The sequence below is a fragment of the Nilaparvata lugens genome, chromosome 8 (assembly GCF_014356525.2).
Source record: "Nilaparvata lugens isolate BPH chromosome 8, ASM1435652v1, whole genome shotgun sequence".
Lineage (NCBI taxonomy): Eukaryota > Metazoa > Arthropoda > Insecta > Hemiptera > Delphacidae > Nilaparvata > Nilaparvata lugens.
Window position 1 is genome coordinate 19,047,039 of NC_052511.1, and position 23,524 is coordinate 19,070,562.

The 23,524-nt window shown below is 34.4% G+C and overlaps 1 protein-coding gene across 6 annotated transcripts in view; it reads left to right on the forward strand.

The window, feature by feature from the left end:
* Positions 1 to 23,079, forward strand: part of LOC111055101 (voltage-dependent calcium channel gamma-4 subunit) — a 304,396-nt gene extending 281,317 nt beyond the window's left edge. For all 6 annotated transcript variants that reach the window (XM_039434165.1, XM_039434164.1, XM_039434166.1 and 3 more), the window contains 5 exons: positions 9,565 to 9,705; positions 11,813 to 11,933; positions 14,267 to 14,457; positions 19,268 to 19,413; positions 21,300 to 23,079. In XM_039434165.1, the coding sequence (XP_039290099.1) occupies positions 9,565 to 9,705; positions 11,813 to 11,933; positions 14,267 to 14,457; positions 19,268 to 19,413; positions 21,300 to 21,599 (899 nt within the window). In that variant the 3' untranslated portion in view covers positions 21,600 to 23,079. The remainder of the gene's footprint in view (positions 1 to 9,564; positions 9,706 to 11,812; positions 11,934 to 14,266; positions 14,458 to 19,267; positions 19,414 to 21,299) is intronic.
* Positions 23,080 to 23,524: the final 445 nt, after the last annotated feature.

Sequence of the window (23,524 nt, forward strand, 5' to 3'; positions counted from 1 at the left end):
TTCTTTCCTTCCCTTCTCCTTTCTTAGTCATCTCCACATCTTCCATCTCCTTCTCAATCTTCTCTTCCCTTTACTGTTCCTTCTTGTCCTTTTCGTCCTTTTTAGTATCCTTCCAATCTATCTCTTTCTCCCACTCCTATTGATCCTTCATCTCCTTGCTCTCCTCTTTCTCCTCTTCCTACTACTGCTCCTACTCCTCCTTCTTCTCCTTCTCCCCTTCTTCTCCTTTATTTCCTTCTTTCTCCTCATCTACTCCATCTGAGACTCTTCCTTCTTCTCCTTTTTCCACTTCTTGTCTTCCTTGTTCCTATTTTTCCTCTTCTTTTTTTTGGTCGTCTTCTTCTTCCTCCCATTCTTATTCCTCTTTCTGTCTTCTCCTTTTTTCCTCCCTCCTATCGTTTTTTTCCATCTCTTTTGTTTTCTACCATTACTATCTTCCTTCCACATCGTCCCTTTTCTTCTTCTTCCACTCCTTCCTCCAACTTCTCCTTTTTCTCCTTTTTCTTCTTCTTCTTCTTCTTCTTCTTCTTCTTTACCTTCTTCTTCACCTTCTTCCACCTCTTCTACTTTTCCTTTTTCTCCTACTACTTCTTCTACTTCATCTTCGTCTTCCTTGTCTACTTCTTCTTCTCCTTCCTCATATCGGTCTTCTTCCTCTTATTTTTCTTCTTCGTGATCTTATTCCTCGTCTTCATCCTCTTTTTCTTCTTCTTAATCTACTCATGCTTCTCTCTCTTCTCCATATTCTTCAACTGTTTTGCTCTTTCTTCTTCTTCTTCTTTTTCTTCTTCTTCTTCTTCTTCTTCTTCCTCTTCTTATTCTTCCTCATCTTCTTCTCCTCTTTCTCCTCCTCCTTCCCATCCCCCTCTTCCTACTACTCCTCTTTCTCCTCTTCGTATGTCTCCTCCTCCTCTCCCCCACCTACTCCTCCTCTCTTTTCTCATCCTTGAACTCAAACTTCTCATCCCCCTGCGCAACCCCCTCCTCCTTTCTAACCTTCTACACCTCTTCTCCATCATCCACCTCTCTGGCCTACTCCCTTGACATGTCCAATGACCCCATATGCAGTGTGCATTGCTTGACACCCCAGTGAATGCAGTCCCCAATGCCCATTCAATGGCTCTGTTCCGCTGATGAGTCTTCCCTCATCATTATTCTCGCATCCTCATTAAAATCACAGCCAACTTACTTGCACCCTGAATATCGGACTGATTGGAATCTGATTTGTTACAGTTTCCGTAGTTTATTAACAAAAGGCTATGATACTACCTGGACCAGATTTTTTTATTTACGTTTTCAAATAAGCTTGTTGACCTGTTTTGAGTCATCAGATTCTTGATTATGTGGATTAAAGTCAGATTTTACTATTGCAAAAGAGACAGTTTTTGGCTCAGCCTATGTTTTCTCCCAATACTATTTGATTGTATTTTATGATTTGAGGCTCTGTTAATGAATGTATAAAATGAAAATGGCAATGATCAACAATCTCTATACATTTCTATGTAGCTTTGAAATATAAATAATTTCAAAGTTGAGGGCTGAAATACTAAAAGCACCACCTGCCTCATCACTTGAAATGCTGACCATGCCTCAAAATCATTCCAGTCATTTTTTACAGGTGTTTTTTTGGAAATCAGATATTTGTCTGTAGCCCCGCCCCTTTGTATTTTCCTGCCTGATCGATTACACATGGGGTCAATGACCAGTTAATCTGTGGATTGCTCTAGTTTTTAACCTTGAAAATCAGTGCTTGACCTTGAAATTCCTTGATTTTGTGACTTTTGGGGTGAATGACCTCTTAGTTTTGTACACTGGTTCCAACTTTGAACCCAAGCAAAACTCAGACATTCAACAGTAGGCCGATGGGATACTTGAAGCTTCACTTGCTCAATCTCTTGAGATGCTGACCATGCCCCAAAATCATTTCGGTCATTATTTGCAGGTGTTTTTTTGAAAATCAGATAATTGTCTGTAGCCCCGCCCCCTCTATGATATTTTTCTGCCTGACGGATCATACCTTGAAAATCAGTGCATGACATTGAAATTCACGATTTTGTGATAGCATGTGTGATCTTTAGCATGTTTGTCTCTTGGTGAGATGTCGAAACATGATAAATATTCTCTATCACAGCATAATAATAAAACAAGACTTGCGGCAGTATTGTTTGTCCTAATGAAAGTGGGTCATGAAGCCGAGGAGTTGAGCCAGGAGTTGAGAGTGGACTGATGATCGGTTACAACCTTCTCAGATACTTTGTATTCCTTCCAAATCAATGAGCTGGAACTGCTGTACTCCGGTTGTAATGAGTTGTCACTTAGAGTTGAGAGGAGACTTGATTCTACCACGAGGTCTTCATTACATCATCAACATCAAAGTGCTATTAGAGGTGATGATCAATATTACTCCAACCTTTCCGCTATCAATACACAGTGATTCAAGAGGAATAGCATCAGTTTCGAAATCGAATTCTGCAGAATAATGTTAGGGGTTTTTGTGGTTGAATTGAGAAAGCTCCACATATTGAGTATTTCGATAGTAGAATTGGTTAATACGACTACTATAAATTTTTTGTGTGTGATTGAGAAGTTGATATTGTGGTAATTATTCATATTGAATGAAAAAGACTGAGAAATTGTCAAAAAACCACTGATTTATTGATAATTAGAAAGATAGGATTCGGTTATTACACCATTGTCAATCTCTGATAAACTATCTGTTTCTCAGTCTTTCTCATTCACTATGAGAAATGCCAGTCAATAGATACCCAAGAAAATGCTATGAAATTATGAGACAAGAATAATTAGCTGATGGTGTGGTCAGAGACACAAAACTCAAATACAACTTGTTATATCAAGTAAGGAGTCAATATCTCATTGTGCCTCAGCGAGCAACCTGTGGACCAATCAGGGGATAGAACTGAATACTCTAAAAACGTTTTATACTTATTTGGTAGATAAGCATAGCGAGAACTTATTCAATTTAGATGTTAGCAGGGCCCTTGATTCTCATTCATTACCTAGGTACACATTTCTAAACCCAAATTTTCTGATAGGTGAACAACTGAATTTCGAGTTGGCTTTTTCAAAAATCCGCTGTGTTTCCCAACTGAGACTAGCCAGTGACACATGCTTTTACTTGTTTCTTGAGGGAAAAGGTACTTGGATTAACTGCAGGGAGCTCTGTCCAATCTGCAATCTTAGAACCGACGAAACGGTAGCACATTTCTTACTGATATGCCCCATGTACAATGACGCAAGAAAACGTTACATTGGCAAACTTATTAGAAATATTGTAATGGATTCAGATAAAGTTATGGTTCTTTTGTCAAATTTAACTGTAGTAAAAATGAATAATTTATATTATTTTTGTGTAGAAGCTGTTAGAATTAGGTCATTAATTTTAAGTACCACAGGCTAAACCGACACTTGGACTCAATTTCGAAATAATAATAGCCTAATCATATGTGTCAAACTAATATGTTTTTTTTTTTGTGTCAAACGAATACTATGTACTCAACTCTTTGTATATAGGGCATGGCCCTGATTACAAATAAATTCTATTCTATTCTATTCTGGTAGAAATACTAAAGATTATTTTCAGAAGTCCACATAATGAGTATTTTCAATTTATTTGTCTCTTCGCTGACAAATTTGACGAACTCTGCGAAAAAGGATGATTGTTCTTGTGATAATAATGAGGAAGAATAGAGAATCATAGTTTTCAATCTCCTACTATTTCTGTGCATTTCACGATGCGAAAATAATTCCTCACTAGAATAAGGGCACACATCTAACAACTCTTTTGTCACTTCAACTGTAAACTTCTCGCCTGCAAGAGCCTTAGGATGTGCAATGATTATTGAAGAGCCAGATTCCATCCCCCTCCCAAACATACAAGTTCGATGGATGTCATCCCTAATTTTTTTCCTATTTCTAGTATTGTACGAGTGGAGTAACTTCCCTGTGTTGAACTTTACTTTATTTGTATCACTGAAACGAAAGACCTCTAGAATGTATCGACCAGGGAGTGGGAGAATCTTCAAATCTTTGGAATAACTTCTTATTTCCAATCAAGTAGCCTACAGGCCATAAAGTACTGTCCGAAGTGTGACATTTACTTTCTGTAGATTTCCCACTGAAATGAGTTCAAAACATTGATTACTTCTCAAAATAAATATAGTATTTGATCGCAATTCTCTATTGGGTCTACACAATTATTCTACTACTACCTACATGTTAGACACTTTACAGACATTGATTTAACCAAGATGCTGTATCTGCCTTTAGTGAGAAGTAGACTTTAGTATTGTGCAGCTACTATGGTGTAGTAACTACACCCAAGTGATTTTTTCACTTCTTTTCAATTTCCAGGACAGCGCACGTTTTCCATATTCAATCCAGCAGAAACCTTTCGGTGGGTTTCGGTGGGTCACGATGTCAAGCAGCTTTTAATTCGTCAGATGTCACTCGGCCAGCGGGAGTGTAGCCGGCTCTGAATCATTGCCGAAATTGATGTAACCTGGCCAAAACCGATTTGCAGTTGATTTAGCATCCAACCTGTCAGGCCAATAGAAAACGCGCATGCCTCCTATATTATGCATCGCCGCTTCACTGCGTCCCACGTATTTCTTTTTTCTCTTTGCCGCTGCCTGCAAATTTCAATCCCATCGACAAGGTAACACTTTTTTACTGAGCGAACCTTTTCGCTCGCATTTAATCTGAATTCGCTCTTCCTAGCGACCTTGCCGATTTCCATATTTTAGTTGTACGTGATATTCGACATCTATAGGCTACATTCTATATAGATGTATTTATTCGGTATAGATCTTCGACAACAATAATTTCTGCTCCGTTCTGGATGTTTCGTTTTCACATTCGAACGCACGTTGCTGTATGCTAGCTCTGAATATTAAGTGCTGGTTCCCACAGTCTGCATTACTTTTGCACCCTTAAATGTTAATTATTTGAGATCGTGCTCAGAGTATATTGGTGTCTCAATCGAGGTACAGTACTGTACATTATCTGCTGAAGTGAATAATTGAGACTTTTAGTATTGGGATGGAGAAACCATGAATTGAGTATTTTATGTAGGGATGTCAATCCCGGGACTGATATCTAATCCCGCTAATTCGGGATTATCAATCCTGGGATCCCGGGACTGATCCCGGGATTGGCAAGAATCAGCTTCATCCATTTTTAACCAATTGTTCCTCCTCAATTACATGTTCAGTAACAGTGTGTGGAGGGAAAAAAGGGTTCATTTTAGAGGGGGAGGATATTATTGAAATGGTTCCAAGTATTGAAAAATACTTGGGAATAATATTAAAATTGAACATTCTATTTCTATAAATGTTTCCAAGATAAGGAGTAACTTTTTTTAATAGCTGAACCACTACTAAATGAAATTTCGTAGATCCAACTATGTTTACTCCAACTAGATATTCTACTTGTGATAGAGAAAGAGAAGAGGAATAATTAGACAGAGAGTGAATAGATTGTGCTTATTTATTTCTGATTTCTGAAGTCTTTTCAAAGTTCTTAGTGCATTCCAAGGAAATGACATCAGCACTATTGCAAATATTGCGCTGTCTTGACTGGTAATTGTGGTGCTGTGTAAACAGAAACAAACGTAGAGGCATAACGATCAACAACCATTCTGCGAATGATGGGAACCGATAATACGAATTCTATTTAGCCAGTACAGAGTACAGAATATTATATATATACATTATATAATGTAATATGCAACTGTAGGCTGTGTCTGTGGAATGAATTAGTCAAACACTTAGAACAATAAATTAGTTATGCATAACTGATATTTATCACTGTAAATGAATTCTATATTGAATTGTTTTTGGAAAAATTCCACTTACAATTTCAGGTTTTCTAATCCCGAAAATCCCGGAATTGTTGAGTATCAAAGATGGACCGGGATCCCGGGATCCCGGGATTGACATCCCTAATTTTATGGTATCAAAGAAAACAGAAATAAAGGAGTAAATGAGTATCACCTGTATATTCCATTGAGAAATATGGTAATTTTGCAAATCTCAATAATTCATGTCATCACAGTTCCGTTGCTTTTTTATTGTTCGTCATTGATACAAAAAAATGTGTTGTCCCGAGTTTGACCAGCCATTCATCAATTATTATAAGAGTGCAGATTATAGATGCATTAATTAGTTGTATTATAAAGTACTTATTGCTCAGCTTATAAGAGGCTTCCGAAATAGAAATTGAGAGGACATCGCCTTCAAAGCAACAATCTTATTCAATTATAGATCAACAGCTCTTGAAGAAATGTATTATCCATTATAATGAATTCATACTACATACTGCATGTACAAACTTCAAGATTCGATCTCTTATCAAGCATCAGAAAAGTGATTGGTATCAAGATATCGAACTAGATTGTAAACTTGGTGGAATTGTTTCGAGTTAGTGATTCCTTCACAATTCAAAAATCAAATATTGGAGACCGGTGTCATTTAAAAAAAAACTTTCAGATCATTTTCTATTCAATTTCAAATAATTCGATAACTTCGTATTCTTCCAATGAGAATTCAAATAAATTGACCAGCATTAACAATGACCTCATTCGAACCCTATCCAGTCAACATAATAAAATCTGAAATTACTTGCCATAGATAGATTCAATGTCAATGATGGAATAGGTCTCAAGGAATTTATTGTCATGATTGATATAGTTCTAAGAAAAACCCGAGTTCACCTGCTCCGCAGGCATGAAGAAATGTTCAGAGAGTATTGTAATTCGTGGTAGCATCCACGAATATTAAGATGAGTAATTGTTAACCTCTGTAGCATTCTCTAATAACGTCCGGGTAGGCGTAGGAGGATTAGAGTTAATCAGGCCTTTGAACAGTCGTAGCAGCCCACTGGAAACGGGACAAGATAATTTCTTGTCCGGCTGAGGGTTTAGGTTTAGACTCCCGCTCAACAGGGCTTCTGTACTCGGTAAGGGAAAGGACTACGTCGAGAAATAACCGCGAAATTATGCCGAGCAAAAGTGAGTGGTGTTGAGTCGGGCGTGTTTTAAAAGTTAAAGCCTCCCTTTTCCCTCTGGAACCACTCCCCCGCCCCTGGAATCGCACCAGGATTCTCACTTTGACAAGAAACGCGTGCGTGCGTCTGTGTGTATGTGTGAATGCCATTCGAAGCCTTTGTAGAGCGCACAGAACTCTCTCTTACTCGCAGAACTCTCTCTGACTTGCTTCCTAGTGAGTTCGTGGAGTACGCAAACTTTAATTCAAAGTCATTGAAGCTCGACGTCTCATGGAATATACGAACTGTACTTGTGAACAGCCCACGACTTATGCTCTGAACAACAGTGAGAGCAGCCCTATATTATGTTCTCCATAAACGCGAATGCTTTTCCATGACTTGATGTGAAAAATGACTGCTTGACAAGCCGAGAGATGTCAAGTGGGCTACAATATGAGTTTCCACAACATGGAAATCAAAGGGAATGGGATGAGCTTCTAGAAGTTTATTGTACCGTATGCTTTATTGCATATAGTAATGGTTGGGATGATTTTCACAGAACAGTACTATATAGATGATAGTAGAGTTCATAAGTTATCTAAATTCATAAATGGGAGAGAGACTTAGCTTGTACTCTATGCTTTATTGTATAGTACTGCTTAATTGGAATAGTGTTTATAAAACAGTACCAAAGATGACAGTGGAGTTCATAAAAGCTATCTTATTTCATGGAAAATCAAAAGAGAGACAGTTTTTGGCTCTACATATTGTCCTCTTCAGATCATATCGATCTATGACCTGTTAACGAATTGAATAATGAATGCAATGAATGAAATATAGTTCTCAAGAGAACCCTAAATTCATTATTTCCACTAGAATAATACATTTCAAAAATTTAATTGAGTATGATCGTTTAGATGAGCTGAAAAAAATTTTCCAAGGCAAAAACGAATCGAAGTATCATCAGAATATCCGACCTACTTTGTTTGATGTACGTGTATTATATCAATGTACATAGAATATATGTATTCTAGGTACATTGTATATCATCCGATGAACTAAAGCTGCGTTTACACCGGAGAATAACACGAGTTATTAAAAAAAATGGATTGAATTGACTGAATCGTCAAAAATAGTTGATAGCTCGTATTTTCACAGAAAATTCCTTTTTATTAGAGAGAATGTTTTTAACATATTCATGTTTTAATATGAGTCATGTTAATGACTTTTGTTATTCACATTAGTTAATAACACAAATTTCTAAAACTTTTGTTATCAACTCCGGTGTAAACGCAGCTTAAAACAGCTCAAAAAGTAACAAAAGAAACTCTTTGATTTTTTCTAATCAATAATGTAGAGACATATTGACAAATTAATAAAATTTTCATGAATGCCAATGGGATTATGAAGAGAGGTGCCTAATTGAAATAGTACAATATTGTGTTACAAACAACTCTAAGCTCTTGATTTTCTTCTAATCAATTGAGAGACATATAGACGAGTATATCTTCCAATCAATGCCAAATGACATTAAGAAGACATATGACGAATTGAAATATTATAATATTGTTTTACGATTTTGAGTGACAACAGGATCAAACCTACTTTGACGAGCTAGAACAACTCTGAACCCTTAATTACTGTAATAAAAATCTGGTGTGGTGCACTCACACAACTTTCCTTACCGTTATGAAAATTAATCAACTGACGCTAGTGTTCCCGCGCATCTCAGGTCTACTTTTCTAAGATCTGAGCCAGCTGGTGACAGGCTGCTGTCTGTCTGCGCTGCAGACACACGAAGTCTGCTATCTCTTCATAGTGAATGTTTCAATAGAATCAACAGTTGCCAACAGTTTGCAATTCAATAATCTTTTTTTCTCGAATTTCGAGCTTATTTTCAATTTTAGGTGAAAATGCTACTGAACATTAATATTGTAGAGATTTTTACGCTCAATCTTTTCCACTTGAAATTTTTTGTTTAAATTGTATCTGAAGCCTGATAATTGAGAATCTAAAATCAAACTTTGCATGGATGGTGCAGTGCTCCTGAAATGTTTACAGATATGAGACTTGTGGCAGTTGATAGAGCTTATCAATGATTTTTCTAGGTATGAATTTGATCAAAATCGTTGGAGCCGTTTTCGAGAAAATCACACACACACACACACACACACACAACACACACACACACACACACACACACACACACACACACACACACACACACACACACACACACACACAGACCAATACCCAAAAACTACTGTTTTGGGCTCAGGGGACCTTGAAACGTATACAAATTTAGAAATTGGTGTACCTTAATTTTTTTCGGAAAGCACTGTATTACCTATGGTAATAGGGCAAGGAAAGTAAGAACTCTCCTCTCTTATAATAAATTCTGAGACATATTGGTGAGTATATCTTTGAGTGATCAATGCAAAAGGGATTATTAAGAGAGGTGACTAATTAAAATATTATAATATTGTGTTGCATTTCCGAGTGGGATAATTAATTATGATTTTATGAAAATATGACTGAAGAAATACCGTAACTTTGTTTCAGATGCAGTGACGAGGTCGGCGTTCTTTTTCATCTTGGCGACAATGCTGCTCTTTGTTGGCGAATTCAGCATCCTTTATGGTCTGTTAATGAGACGGAGAAGAATTTCTGTCTTTGTTTCCGGAGTGGTGTTCATCATCTCAGGTGATTTATGAATGCTTATTTCCTTCTCTCTGAATTCTCTTCAACAACATTAACTCTTCAAACTTCAGTTTCAGAGAAGTCTGCGAATTTTGCGCAGTAGGCCTAGGCTACTATTTATTGATTTTAGTTGGAAAGAGTTCAATTTATTCAAAAGCTTTATACATCACATAGTATTAACCCTACAGAGACACACTTACTTTATGCTAACACAGTAGACACACTGGGGTGTTGAACACCCCAATTTAATTTTGCTTTTTTCTTTGAAAAATATGAAAAAACAAGTACTTAGACCATATACTTCATCATTTCTTAATTATTTTTGTTCCAAGTGCATACAGAAATCAAAAGTAAAGCACTGCTTATCAATATTTATACTAATTTTAGAAGTACATATGTTCCGCCTAGGTGTTGGAGCTCCTAATCCGGTTTGAACGGATGGGTTGATCATTGCCAATGACAACTTCATCAAAAACTCACGTCTCTTCATTTTATTGTTTTGAATCTCAAATTGTAGAGAATCATAAAATTTATTCCAATCTGATCCATCATCCCATACCACATTCGTAGTGACAATACAAGTAAATCTTTGTAATAAAAGTGTTTGATAAAAGTCCTACGTAAAAGACACTCTGGGGTGTTAGACACCCCAAACGAAGAACAAGATGAGCTGGTGACCTTGTAGAATGCTATTACTGACTGGAAGTGGTGAAGAGTAGTTGACAATACTACAAACCTAATTTAGACTGGGCATAAATTTCCATCTGTTTGATACTGTCAACTACAGAACAGAAAAAAAATCCCTGGGGTGTGAAACACCCCAGTGTGTCTCTTAAGGGTAAACAAAGTAAAGATACATTAGATTGTAACATTAATATGAAAAACAAATAAAAAGTAAATGAATAACTCCATGCTTGGACGATGTAAGTCCGTGTGCATGGAGGAGTCTTCTGACAATCGATAAGAAAAAGAATAACTATACTTCATTGACACTAGATACAATAAAAAATTACTAATAAATAAGAAATTCAAAAATATAAGCAAAAATTATAGTTTAGCTAAGTGACTTTAACTAAAAAGAAAAAAATCAATTTGCGGCATTTAAAGTATCATACAATCAAAATATATAAATGAATATAATAATACAAATTGATAATAATAATATTCACGAAGATCTAAGAAGTCATGCCAGAATGGTGCTCTGTTCATAAACTTTCTTCACTATAATAGAATATCGATTACATTGTTATTGGAAGAATTCTCTGTACCCTTTCATTCAATGTAATTTTTTTAAGATACCAATTCTATTGGAAATTTTTGATTCTACTATTATACTGCTCTAACACAATTTTTCAATTTTTTTCTGATCTATTTATTCGTCATTTTGATTCATTCAACTCACAACGGTACAACACCAATTTTGCAAAGAAAAATGACAAAAGAAGAGCAGATAAAAGAAAAAGGTTAATACAGTATAAAATTATTCGAATATCAAAAATAAATTATATTGAAAGTAACAAAAACAAAAAACCACTTTTTCGGACTCAGGGGACCTTGAAACGTATAGAAATTTAGAAATTGGGGTACCTTAATTTTTTTCGGAAAGCAATACTTTCCTTACCTATGGTAATAGGGAAAGGAAAGTAGAAAGAAAACTGGATAAAAACACGGTAAACAATAAGTTATCAAAGTGGAAAACACCGAGTATATTTTAATAGTGGAAACATAAGAGTATAGATCAAGTGGAAACACCACAGAAAAGAACATTACAAGGTAATATATTTTGGAAAACACATGCAGAAGCTCTATTCATAAGTGTCTTGTTGGATTTTCGTGCTAGGACCGAGGTTTTATTGCTAGGTAACTCATTGTCAATAACTTGACCTGATTGTGGGAACTGATTCAGTCTCACGAATGTTATTGAAAATAATTTATCTTCCAATAACTCAGTCGTTGTGGAATAAAATGAAGAGATGAAGCATGACGTTTGCTACAGAACTATTTCATTCATAAAATTGATAATAATTATTCCAAATCATGATCATATTCCAGTTATTTTGTTTTCCATTTCCTCTTTACTTAATTGTTGATGTTTTTCTATGATCAACAGGGCTTTTGATGCTGACAGGACTAGTGATGTACATAAGTGTATTCAAAGCGGAAATAGGGAATAAATTGAGACCCAGGTCTCAACTACAGCCTCCCATGTTCACATTCCAATATGGATACAGGTGAGAAAATACAACTTCTGAATCAACAACAATTGCCTATATCTTCTGGTCTCACATCTTTTATTGATAGTATCTTCATACTACATAGTATAATACATAGTATTATAATATAGTATAATAATTATATTAGTTTGATACTTATTGGATCATCTATAATTGAATGAACTAATTTTCAATTTGGAAGAGTATAATTAGTAAGTGCATCATAATATTTATTGAATTGGGTATGCTACAACATGCCTATATCTTCTGGTCTCACATCTTCTATTAGTGTCTAGATCATAGTATTATGATATAGTATAATAATTATATTAGTTTGATACTTTGATCATCCATAATTGAATGAACTAATTTTCAATTTGAAAGAGTATAATTAGTAAGTGCATAATAATATTTATTGAATTGGGTTTGCTACAACAATTGGTATATTCAACAAAGTATGTACCGTAATTTCACTTTTACTCAAGTTCTCAAACACTAGGCTACTGTGAGAATCATTCAACTTTCAACAAATTTCAATCACAGGTTGGAAAACAGAAACTATTATAATTTAAGAGATAAAATAATACTGTATTAGAAACAAGAGTGAGACATGAGAAACTTCCAGCACTTGCATTGTTCCTATCGAAAATCCTTGAATATCATCTCCCCTAATCTGAAGCCTGTAAAGATAGCCAATTCATCTGATCCACTTTCACTAATAAAGATTACAGAGTTTGTCAATGCAATAAGTTAGCCACTGGACCCAATTTAATCCTCTAACTTAACAGATTTTCCACTTACTCTTGAACTTATAAGCTTTGTGAGTGAGTTATTAATGAACAGAGTAAGTGAGGCAATAGTTGCCAACTCTACTTATGGAGATTGCCTACATGAGGTGCTTCTTCATGGCTTGCTCAAATTTGAAACTCCAGCTTAGGTATAGTAAGGTATATATCATAGTGACTACAGTACGGTATATCTCAGATGATACGCATAGGTAGCCTACTTCTCAGTATATTATACTATACAAAAATATGGACTACAAAGTATTATAGAAACTACGATTTATAAAGTCACTTCACTTATATGGGCTACTTTATTAAAATTATTAAAAACGATATAAAAACATGGAGTACCCTTTAATTTAAAACATTTAAATCATATTTAAACTTGAAAATGGCCAAAGTAGGCTCAAACTAGTTGTTTGGAATGTTTAAAAGTTTAAAATGTTTTAAATAAATGTGTACTTCATGTTTTTATATTATTTTTAATAGTTTTAAACTACGATTTCTATGTATAATTTTCAAGTAGAGGCCGGATGAACTTTACAATGTAGAATCACTACGTGGACAGACAATGATTATTTTCTCTTTGATTATACATAGTATATTTTGTAATTATATTTATTTGTATCTTATTGTTGATATATAACCTATAATAATCTACAACCTAAATGGAACTGGTTTGATAATATTCACCGCGTATAAGGTAATATTATCAAACTTTTAATATCAGTCAAGACTGAACTGGACTTCACCTGTGGTCTTTATAACTCTGTAACAAAAATAATATCGGGGAACCGAGCTCAGCTCTGGAGTGTCAAAGCATAGAACATTTGTAACGAAAGATTGAATTCATAGTTTAAATTTATTTATTCATTTTTTTCAGTCGTACATTATTTTTACAGTTATATAAGGAGACACTACAGGCTTATGCCCAAAACTGTCCCTTTTCAAATTAATACTACAGTCCAAATAAAAATCTACGATAAGCTACTCATCAAAATAACAATTTATTCACACTTCAAAAAACATATACATCATCAATTTCAAATAGATATACTATGAATTCCATTTAGAATTATATGTTTGCTACAATTTTTGTTAATATACTATGTGCTATTCTTCACTAACAGCATCTAGTTACTATTTTTAACTTTCTGGAGTAAACATGTTTTCTAAAAAAAGAGGAAGAAATGAAAATAAGTTTTTCTTGCTGAATTTTTCTTCTCGTGAGATCAGCTGAATGATCCCACACATGCACTCGCTCACTCACTTCCATTACGATATCGACAGACGACAAAATTTCCAGCTGTTTTTTCAAGGACGTATTTATCCGTTTAATGTCCTTCAGCGAGTTATCCCAAGGTTGAGACCTAGTGAAATCGAATTTTCATATCATAAACCTACTTTGTTCCAAATTTCGTGAGAATCGTTAGAGCCGTTTTCGAGAACCGGTCACATACAGATGTATAAACATCTAAACAGAAATATTGCTCGTTTAATAGTATAGAATTATTCCCATGAGAATTTTGATTATTCTCATTAAGAAATATTATTCTCGTTTCTCAGTTTCCTATTGTACGTGAGTGGCTTCATGGCAATCGAGACAGCGGGAACTTGTGCCGTATTCCTGTACATTTCGTGGCAGCAGAAGGAGTGGTCGAAAAAGCGAGTCGAACTTCATGCCATGAATCATCGGCGAAAACTTTCCAGCACAACTTCATCAGCCATGAATATAGAACAACAGCTCTACATGGGAGGTAAATTAGATAAATCGTTCACTCTATTCGCTCTTCGTTTTTCAGTTTGATTTTTTTAAAAACTACCGAGGTACTGTGAATATTATCGATAGTCAATCAGTAACCCAGTACTCGATTTATTCACTGCCAGATTCAGTGAAATACTTCAGAAATACCCTTTTCCAATAATGATTATGATTGGTACTGAAATAAATTGCTGTGATGAAATTAAAATGATTTACTGATTTGTAAAAATAATATTCCAAGTGTGCTTTATCTGATGATGATAAATTCATTAATTATCTTTCTCAATTTTTCATATTTTCCTCAATTCATTGTAGCATTTCTCTCTGAGCTTTGATTTTGCAGAGCTAATAATTTGCTATAAATTGATTCTCTTGTATCTTTCAGTTACATTCATTTAGTTGTTAAGGAAAGAAACAAAGACCTACTAGCTACTGTTGATCAAACAGTTTGCATTTTTTTTTTAATTTACTGAATACTCCAATAGTATTACATAAATAAAAAATCGAATTACCCTTTTGGTAAAAAAGGGTAAAAAACTTACATTGATTTAAGCTTATAATGTTTTCGCCACACTGCACAGAAAGCAGCTGTTTTCCCTACATAGATCTGAAAGACCTTGTTTGCGGACGACTCTCGTCTGATGTAAGAAACAGGTTTCTTTTCCGGTCTAGGCCGGAAAGTGTACTCTTTCCAGCCGCTTGGAAGTCCGTAGTTAATAAGTCATCCGCTAGATCGGGCGAGTGTCCACTTTCTTCATCTGAGGTCGCCATGATTTCAGTTCGAATTTCGAATCAAACTAATTCAGCATTCGCTTTGCAACCATTCTTATTCAATTATTTATTGTTGATTAGCACATTCCGAATTTTCAAAAATGCTTGAAGATGACGATGCCCATGATATTCCAAGTGAAATTTTAAAACAATCTGAAATCCTGACTGCAAATCTTCTACCACTAAAATCAAGAGATAGGTATGATAACAAGTATTCTTTATTTATTTTGTCAGCAATACCTGTAGTGTGGCGAAAAATATCGTTTGCACCATGGGCAAAAATGTTTTTCTGGCTCTCAATCTTTTTTAGTCCTCGGCCTACGGCCTCGGACTTGAAAACCGATGTGGGAAAAATCTCATTTTCTGCTCTAGGTGTGAAATATACTATTACAGATGGAAATTACTGAGATATTGCATTTGTTCAAATGCTAATGAATAAAAAATTATTATTAAACGAAAATAGAAATAAAATGCTGTAAATCCCTGTTAACCCTGTTGTCAATATTTGCAGTAGCAGAAGTCTTCGGGGTGATTTACAGAATTTAATTTGGATTTTCGTTTAATAATAATTATGTTTCTGTAATAATGCTGGAGTATTCAGTAATTTTCATGTAAGTTCAAGAATGTAAACACTCAATATTAGACCCGGTTACACAAAAGACGGTTAAATTTTAGCCGTGATAAATTTTCACGAACCAATCAGAGAAGGCGTTTCCGAAAAAAGGCTTCTTTGACTGGTTCTCGTGAAATTAATCAAGATAAAAATTTAACCGGCTTTTATGCAACCGGCACATGAAAATGAGATAATTGATTTAATGAGATAATGTGATTTTTTATCACTTTAAAATGAGATAAGACTCAAGATTATGATTAATACCTTGACTAAAAATTGCGACTGATTTTTGCAGACCAAGAACATTATTCAACTTTAATGAAAAATCTAAGCTCATATGGATAGCACTATATCATCACAGTCAGTATTTTGCTTTGAAAGAAGCTGATAAATTGAATAATAATATAAAATGCTTTAAAATTAAATTTGAAGAAAATGGTTGAGATCAAGACAAGAACAATTCTACAAATCAATGGGATGATACTGAAGGTAAAATATTGATACATTTGCAGATAATACTTTTGATTTGAATATTGTCTAGTTCTTTGTTATTTTATAGAAGATTTATAATACTCTTTTTACTGTTCCACTCAGTGGTGTATATTCAAACTCATTATCATAGAGGATTAAACAGTAGGCACTGGTTTTTTCTGAGAAATTATTTGTTGTTTCCAATGTCAACTTTATGTCTATTGCACCAGATTTCAATAGTTCATTCTGCTTACTACAGTCTATAACAACCAATGGTGCATATTCATCAAATGTTTTATACTCAATTGATGTACTGCTGTTATAAGGATAGTATTCATTTTGGAATTCAGAAAACATGTGATACAATAAATGTTTATTACCAACAATATTCTCATAGGGGAATGATTGAGCATTTAAATAGAGATTAACATTGTTCAGATTACAGAAATCGAAATGTGACCTGTTAGCAGTTATAACATTTTTCCTATTCTTTTGAAATCCAAGAATAATGAATCTAGGTTTCAATATGTTTGAAGTTGTCTTAACTGTCCATTGAAGATTGGTAGTTTCAGGTAATTGTGGAAATTCATGCAATTCCCATGATCTGAATGGAATGGTAATTGGTATATCACTATGTGTTAAACTCAGCAGATCAAGACGAACAGTGTCAGAAGCATGTATATAGGGTACTTTCCATTGTAGTTTTGTAATATCAATTTTCACCGATTTTGCTGTCTCTGATTCAATACAATTTAAGTCTGATGATGATCTTAATAGAACAATTTCCTGACAAACATTTAATAGAACTTTTCTATAGTCTTCCATTACACCTAACCACATATCCAGAGGAATGCAAAAGCAGAATTTATCTAAACTTTTCCATCCAGTCAACTTCCATCCTGCATTCTCCATAATTTTGTCATTGAGTTTTGATTGACGTAGATAGTTTTTCATGGTTGTTGTCAATCCTACATTACGTGTGTGTGATCAACTTCAACCCCTCCCAATTCATATCTGATTTCATCAAATAGGTATGCAACTCCATTATTGATAAGTGAAAAGTCCTTGGTTTCAACATCATTCTTATCTTTCACTTTGATTTCGCCTTCAATTATGAGAAAACTTCTACTTGGAAGTGTATAAATATCTTCTTGTTTTAAACTAATTCGAATTTCATCATTGTAATTAAATGTCTGTTGAATATATGGTGTGTGAGTGATATACTCATATTTGGTAATACTCTCATCAAGATGTACACTCTGATCAACAAGTAATATATCTGACTTGACTTCTTTCTTATACATTTTATTATATATATTTTTTCTTCTAAAAACTACCGAGGTACTGTGAATATTATCGATAGTCAATCAGTAACCCAGTACTCGATTTATTCACTGCCAGATTCAGTGAAATACTTCAGAAATACCCTTTTCCAATAATGATTATGATTGGTACTGAAATAAATTGCTGTGATGAAATTAAAATGATTTATGATTTGTAAAAATAATATTCCAAGTGTGCTTTATCTGATGATGATAAATTCATTAATTATCTTTCTCAATTTTTCATATTTTCCTCAATTCATTGTAGCATTTCTCTCTGAGCTTTGATTTTGCAGAGCTAATAATTTGCTATAAATTGATTCTCTTGTATCTTTCAGTTACATTCATTTAGTTGTTAAGGAAAGAAACAAAGACCTACTAGCTACTGTTGATCAAACAGTTTGCATTTTTTTTAATTTACTGAATACTCCAATAGTATTACATAAATAAAAAATCGAATTACCCTTTTGATAAAAAAGGGTAAAAAACTTACATTGATTTAAGCTTATAATGTTTTCGCCACACTGCACAGAAAGCAGCTGTTTTCCCTACATAGATCTGAAAGACCTTGTTTGCGGACGACTCTCGTCTGATGTAAGAAACAGGTTTCTTTTCCGGTCTAGGCCGGAAAGTGTACTCTTTCCAGCCGCTTGGAAGTCCGTAGTTAATAAGTCATCCGCTAGATCGGGCGAGTGTCCACTTTCTTCATCTGAGGTCGCCATGATTTCAGTTCGAATTTCGAATCAAACTAATTCAGCATTCGCTTTGCAACCATTCTTATTCAATATTTATTGTTGATTAGCACATTCCGAATTTTCAAAAATGCTTGAAGATGACGATGCCCATGATATTCCAAGTGAAATTTTAAAACAATCTGAAATCCTGACTGCAAATCTTCTACCACTAAAATCAAGAGATAGGTATGATAACAAGTATTCTTTATTTATTTTGTCAGCAATACCTGTAGTGTGGCGAAAAATATCGTTTGCACCATGGGCAAAAATGTTTTTCTGGCTCTCAATCTTTTTTAGTCCTCGGCCTACGGCCTCGGACTTGAAAACCGATGTGGGAAAAATCTCATTTTCTGCTCTAGGTGTGAAATATACTATTACAGATGGAAATTACTGAGATATTGCATTTGTTCAAATGCTAATGAATAAAAAATTATTATTAAACGAAAATAGAAATAAAATGTTGTAAATCCCTGTTAACCCTGTTGTCAATATTTGCAGTAGCAGAAGTCTTCGGGGTGATTTACAGAATTTAATTTGGATTTTCGTTTAATAATAATTATGTTTCTGTAATAATGCTGGAGTATTCAGTAATTTTCATGTAAGTTCAAGAATGTAAACATTCAATATTAGACCCGGTTACACAAAAGACGGTTAAATTTTAGCCGTGATAAATTTTCACGAACCAATCAGAGAAGGCGTTTTCGAAAAAAGGCTTCTTTGACTGGTTCTCGTGAAATTAATCAAGATAAAAATTTAACCGGTTTTATGCAACCGGCACATGAAAATGAGATAATTGATTTAATGAGATAATGTGATTTTTTATCACTTTAAAATGAGATAAGACGCAAGATTATGATTAATACCTTGACTAAAAATTGCGACTGATTTTTGCAGGCCATGCAATGTATCCGTGTAGAAGACATCCTTACTATCCGCCTCCAGTGATGGCGAATCACACGGGAGTCTCACCCGGCATACATCAGCGGCGCTATTACTTGGATAGTGAACATGATGAATCTTTAGCTCAAAGTCCAATAGCGGTGAGTCTATTAAAATTACGAGTTTTCGGTTTAAATTATGAATAAAGTTGATTCCAGGAATAAGTTCTAGATTATAACAGGGTAAAGCTTGCAATATTGAAGTAGACAATAGACTGATAGAATCAATCAATCTGAGATAAAATTTATCATTTAATGAATTTCTGTGTTGAAAAATGACTCAGCGTTTGAAAGCGATCTTCGAACGTGAGTAAAAGCTATTAGCTTTTAATCATAAAAATCAGACTGTTATGTCGTAATTCAAGTATTTGAAAGTGAATAGAATAATAAGTAAAACAATACACCGAATTGGCAACTTTACTTCCAATAAAACTCCAAAAGTGGTTACAAATTTTCATCCGGTCTTGAAGTAGGTAATGTCTTGAACTATATTGCTTAGAGTTTTTTATTAAGAGCGCAGAGAATGGGAACACATTATATTGTTCCTTACTTCTTGTTAGGAAGATTCCATAGGAAGAAGTTTCGTTAAGGAATATCCGTTTAAGGCGAACGCATATAGTTACAAACAGAAAATCAAACGTCTGCATGCAGCCGTGAGCAGACATATGCAGATAAACGTCTGTGTACGTTGCAGCATTCAAACACCTAGGGAGTGATTTTTCCTCCGTCTGTCAGCATACGTCTATCTGCTGCTGTGTGCATTTGCCTGATGACACCATGAGTGTTGGAACATGTTTGTGTTTTTATCCAAATAATATGTGATATTTATTTATTTCATTTACACATGCACAAAATCAAAACAATGATTGAGTACTTGATGATTGGGAGAGAAACAACAGAATTAATCCAAAACTATTTCTCACCCGAATTTAGATAGTTGATTTACCGATATATTTGTGTTTTCATTATATGAATCACTACATCTATATCTATTTATATTTACATCTATATTTCATTGAGAAATATCACTCCATCTAAGCATAGAGAAACGATTACTATTCATTTATATTAAGATATTATTACTCTCCTTGCCCTAGGCTATTACCATAGGTAAGGAAAGTATTGCTTTCCGAAAAAAATTAAGGTACCCCAAACTAATATACTTAGTACTTTCTATACGTTTCAAGGTCCCCTGAGTCCAAAAAAGTGGTTTTTGGGTATTGGTATATATGAGTGTGAGTGTGTGTGTGTGTGTGTGTGTGTGTGTATGAGTGTATGTGCGTCTGTGTACACGATATCTCATCTCCCAATTAACGGAATGACTTGAAATTTGGAATTTAAGGTCCTTCCCCTATAAGGATCCGACACGAACAATTTCGAACAAATCCAATTAAAGATGGCGGCTAAAATGGTAAAAATGTTGTCAAAAACAGGGTTTTTCGCGATTTTCTCGAATACGGCTCCAACGATTTTGATCGAATTTATACCTAGAATAGTCATTGATAAATTCTATCAACTGCCACAAGTCCCATATCTGTAAAAATTTCAGGAGCTCCGCCCCATCAATGCAAAGTGTGATTTTAGATTCCCAATTATCAGGCTTCAGATACAATTTAAACAACAAATTTTAAGTGGAAAAGATTAAACATAAAAATCTCTACAATTAATGTTCAGTGACATTTTCACCTAAAATTGGAAATAAGCTCGAAATTCGAGAAAATGTGTTTATTCAATAATGCAAACTGTTGGCAACTGTTGATTCTATTGAATCATTCACTAAGAAGAGATAGCAGACCTTGTCTGTCTCCAGCGTTATTGTCCAGTCACCAGCTGGCAGATCTTTGAATAGTAGACTTGAGATGTGCGTGTACACTAGCGTCAGGTGATCAATTTTCATAACGGCAAGGAAAGTTGTGTGAGTGCGCCACACCAGATTTTTTTGGCTCTGATCTCACCAAACAGTGTCTGATTTTCTCGACTTGTTGCAGCGAGTAAGCAACGTGTCAGCCTCCTACTACACGTTCCCCGACTCCACGATGGACACTTTCGACACGGTGCCAATAGAGGGCGGGGAGTACATGACACGCGGGGGGTGGGACTTACCACGTGACATCACCACGCACACGGTGAGCACCACGGCCGACATCAATTCCTGCGACGACATCGGTGACTACTCTCCGCATCCCGACTTTGTCACCTTCGACCTTGACGCAGTCCCGCCGATGCAGACGCCTGACGGACGACGTCAGTCGGACTACGACAGTTTGCGGCGAACGACACCTGTCTAGTCTCTATGTCATAGAAGTTGTGAACAACAATATAATTATCAATAAAATTTTGGAGAACCACGTCTGTCAGATTCTGTGTCATAAAAGTTGAACACTAGTTGTATCAATGTGTTATCAACGCCTTCTGTGTGATAGAGGTTGGAAAATTAGGTAATATCAGAGATAGGCCTATCGTATGTCTATCTTGTTCGGTGTTGAATGAACAATAAATTATCAATGTCGGAGAGCCTCGCCTGTCTAGCTTCTGTGTGATAGGGGTTGAACAATATTTTATTATCAATGTTAGCCAAAAATGTGTTTCCAGATCAAGAAACCCGGTTGACCGATTAGTGGTAGTAAAATGTTTGTTTCATTTATAACTTGGCACCAACAAGTTTATAAGTAATAGCACCTCAATAAGATAAAAATATAAGATATTATAATGATTTGAAATCATTAATAGGCTAATAACAACAATTATTTGAAATATTGGGGCCCTTTGAAGTTTTTAAAGTTCTGATAAAGGTTGATGAGAGATTCAACTCATTTGCATTCCTGGCTATTAAAAACAGTACTACATATCATTGAAAACTTTAATATTGTGAGTAATCAATTTTGGTGCCAAGTTCTAAATGCAATACTTGTATATGTATATTTGTGATTGTACAATGAATATTGTTCTGTTTGGCATGAGAAATAAGAAAAAAATTTCTTGCACTTGCTTTTTTTAGAGACTCATTTAAACAAAATGTTGGATTTTTAAAATTTCTGAAAAATCTACAAATTATATTCATTTTTGTCAATGTTTTAAACGATTAGAGTTAGTTTCGACGATGTTATATAGTTTGAACTTTGTTAGTAGGGTATGAGAGAGTGAAATTTGGGTAACCAATATCATAGAGAAACAATAGCGTAAGTTATTGTTACGCTATTGTTTCCTTACGCTATTGTTTCTCTATGCCAATATTCAATAAATTTGAATTCAGTCTCAATTATCTAAAAGATGATTGATTATTTTTTCTGTATTCGAATACTCGATTATTTTTTCATTTCAATGCAATCTAAGTGAGAACGATAGGTTCAATACTTAGATATCATTCACAGTACTGTACCCTTAAATCATGACTGAAGTGCAAGAAATTTTATTAAAAACTGGATTCTTGAATCTAGTTCAATTGAGTTTTTGTTTGATTTAGAGAGTTTATCATCCTTATTGTTATGTAAAAATTGATGTTATCGATGATGTTTGTAAATACGTGAATGTAAATGTTATGTCAACTTGTCCTTAGATAATTATTAGCAATCAAAATTCAGCTTAAATCCAATATCTATCACCTCATTGCAAGTCGGATATTTTTCGTTATGTTGAAAGTTATTACCAATAGTGAACTCCAGATAATCTATCTAATGTGAACTACAAAAATGTGAACTAGAGTCTAATTGAGGAGAATCCTTTGATGTAAATCCTTGTTTACTTCAATAGTGGCCGAATATAGAACCACAACATATAAAACAAATTTATTAAAGCCAGTATATAATTTCGAGTTATTTGAGGAAAAACAGGTTGAAATTTGCTCAGAGTCTAATACTGGAAACGTTACTGAATTGATGATTAATAATTATTATTGAATAAATAATGTAAAAGTTTTGAATTTACAACTATTAGCGAGGAATTCATTGGGCTGATATTTAGTAAGGTTCTTATTGTTAACATTCGATTAAAATATTTTCAAGTAAAATATTTCCAGTACGTAATTGGAAGACTGTTATGATATCAATGAAAATTGTTACTATTATGATGGCTTTATAAAATCGGTAACCTATTATTATAATCAATTGTTTATAATAATCATTTATAAATAATATCAAAAGATGATATTTTGGGAGAGAAATAGTACAAGGAGTATCCTTAGTTTTTCTATCCCAATCAGTGCTTCTTTGTGAAA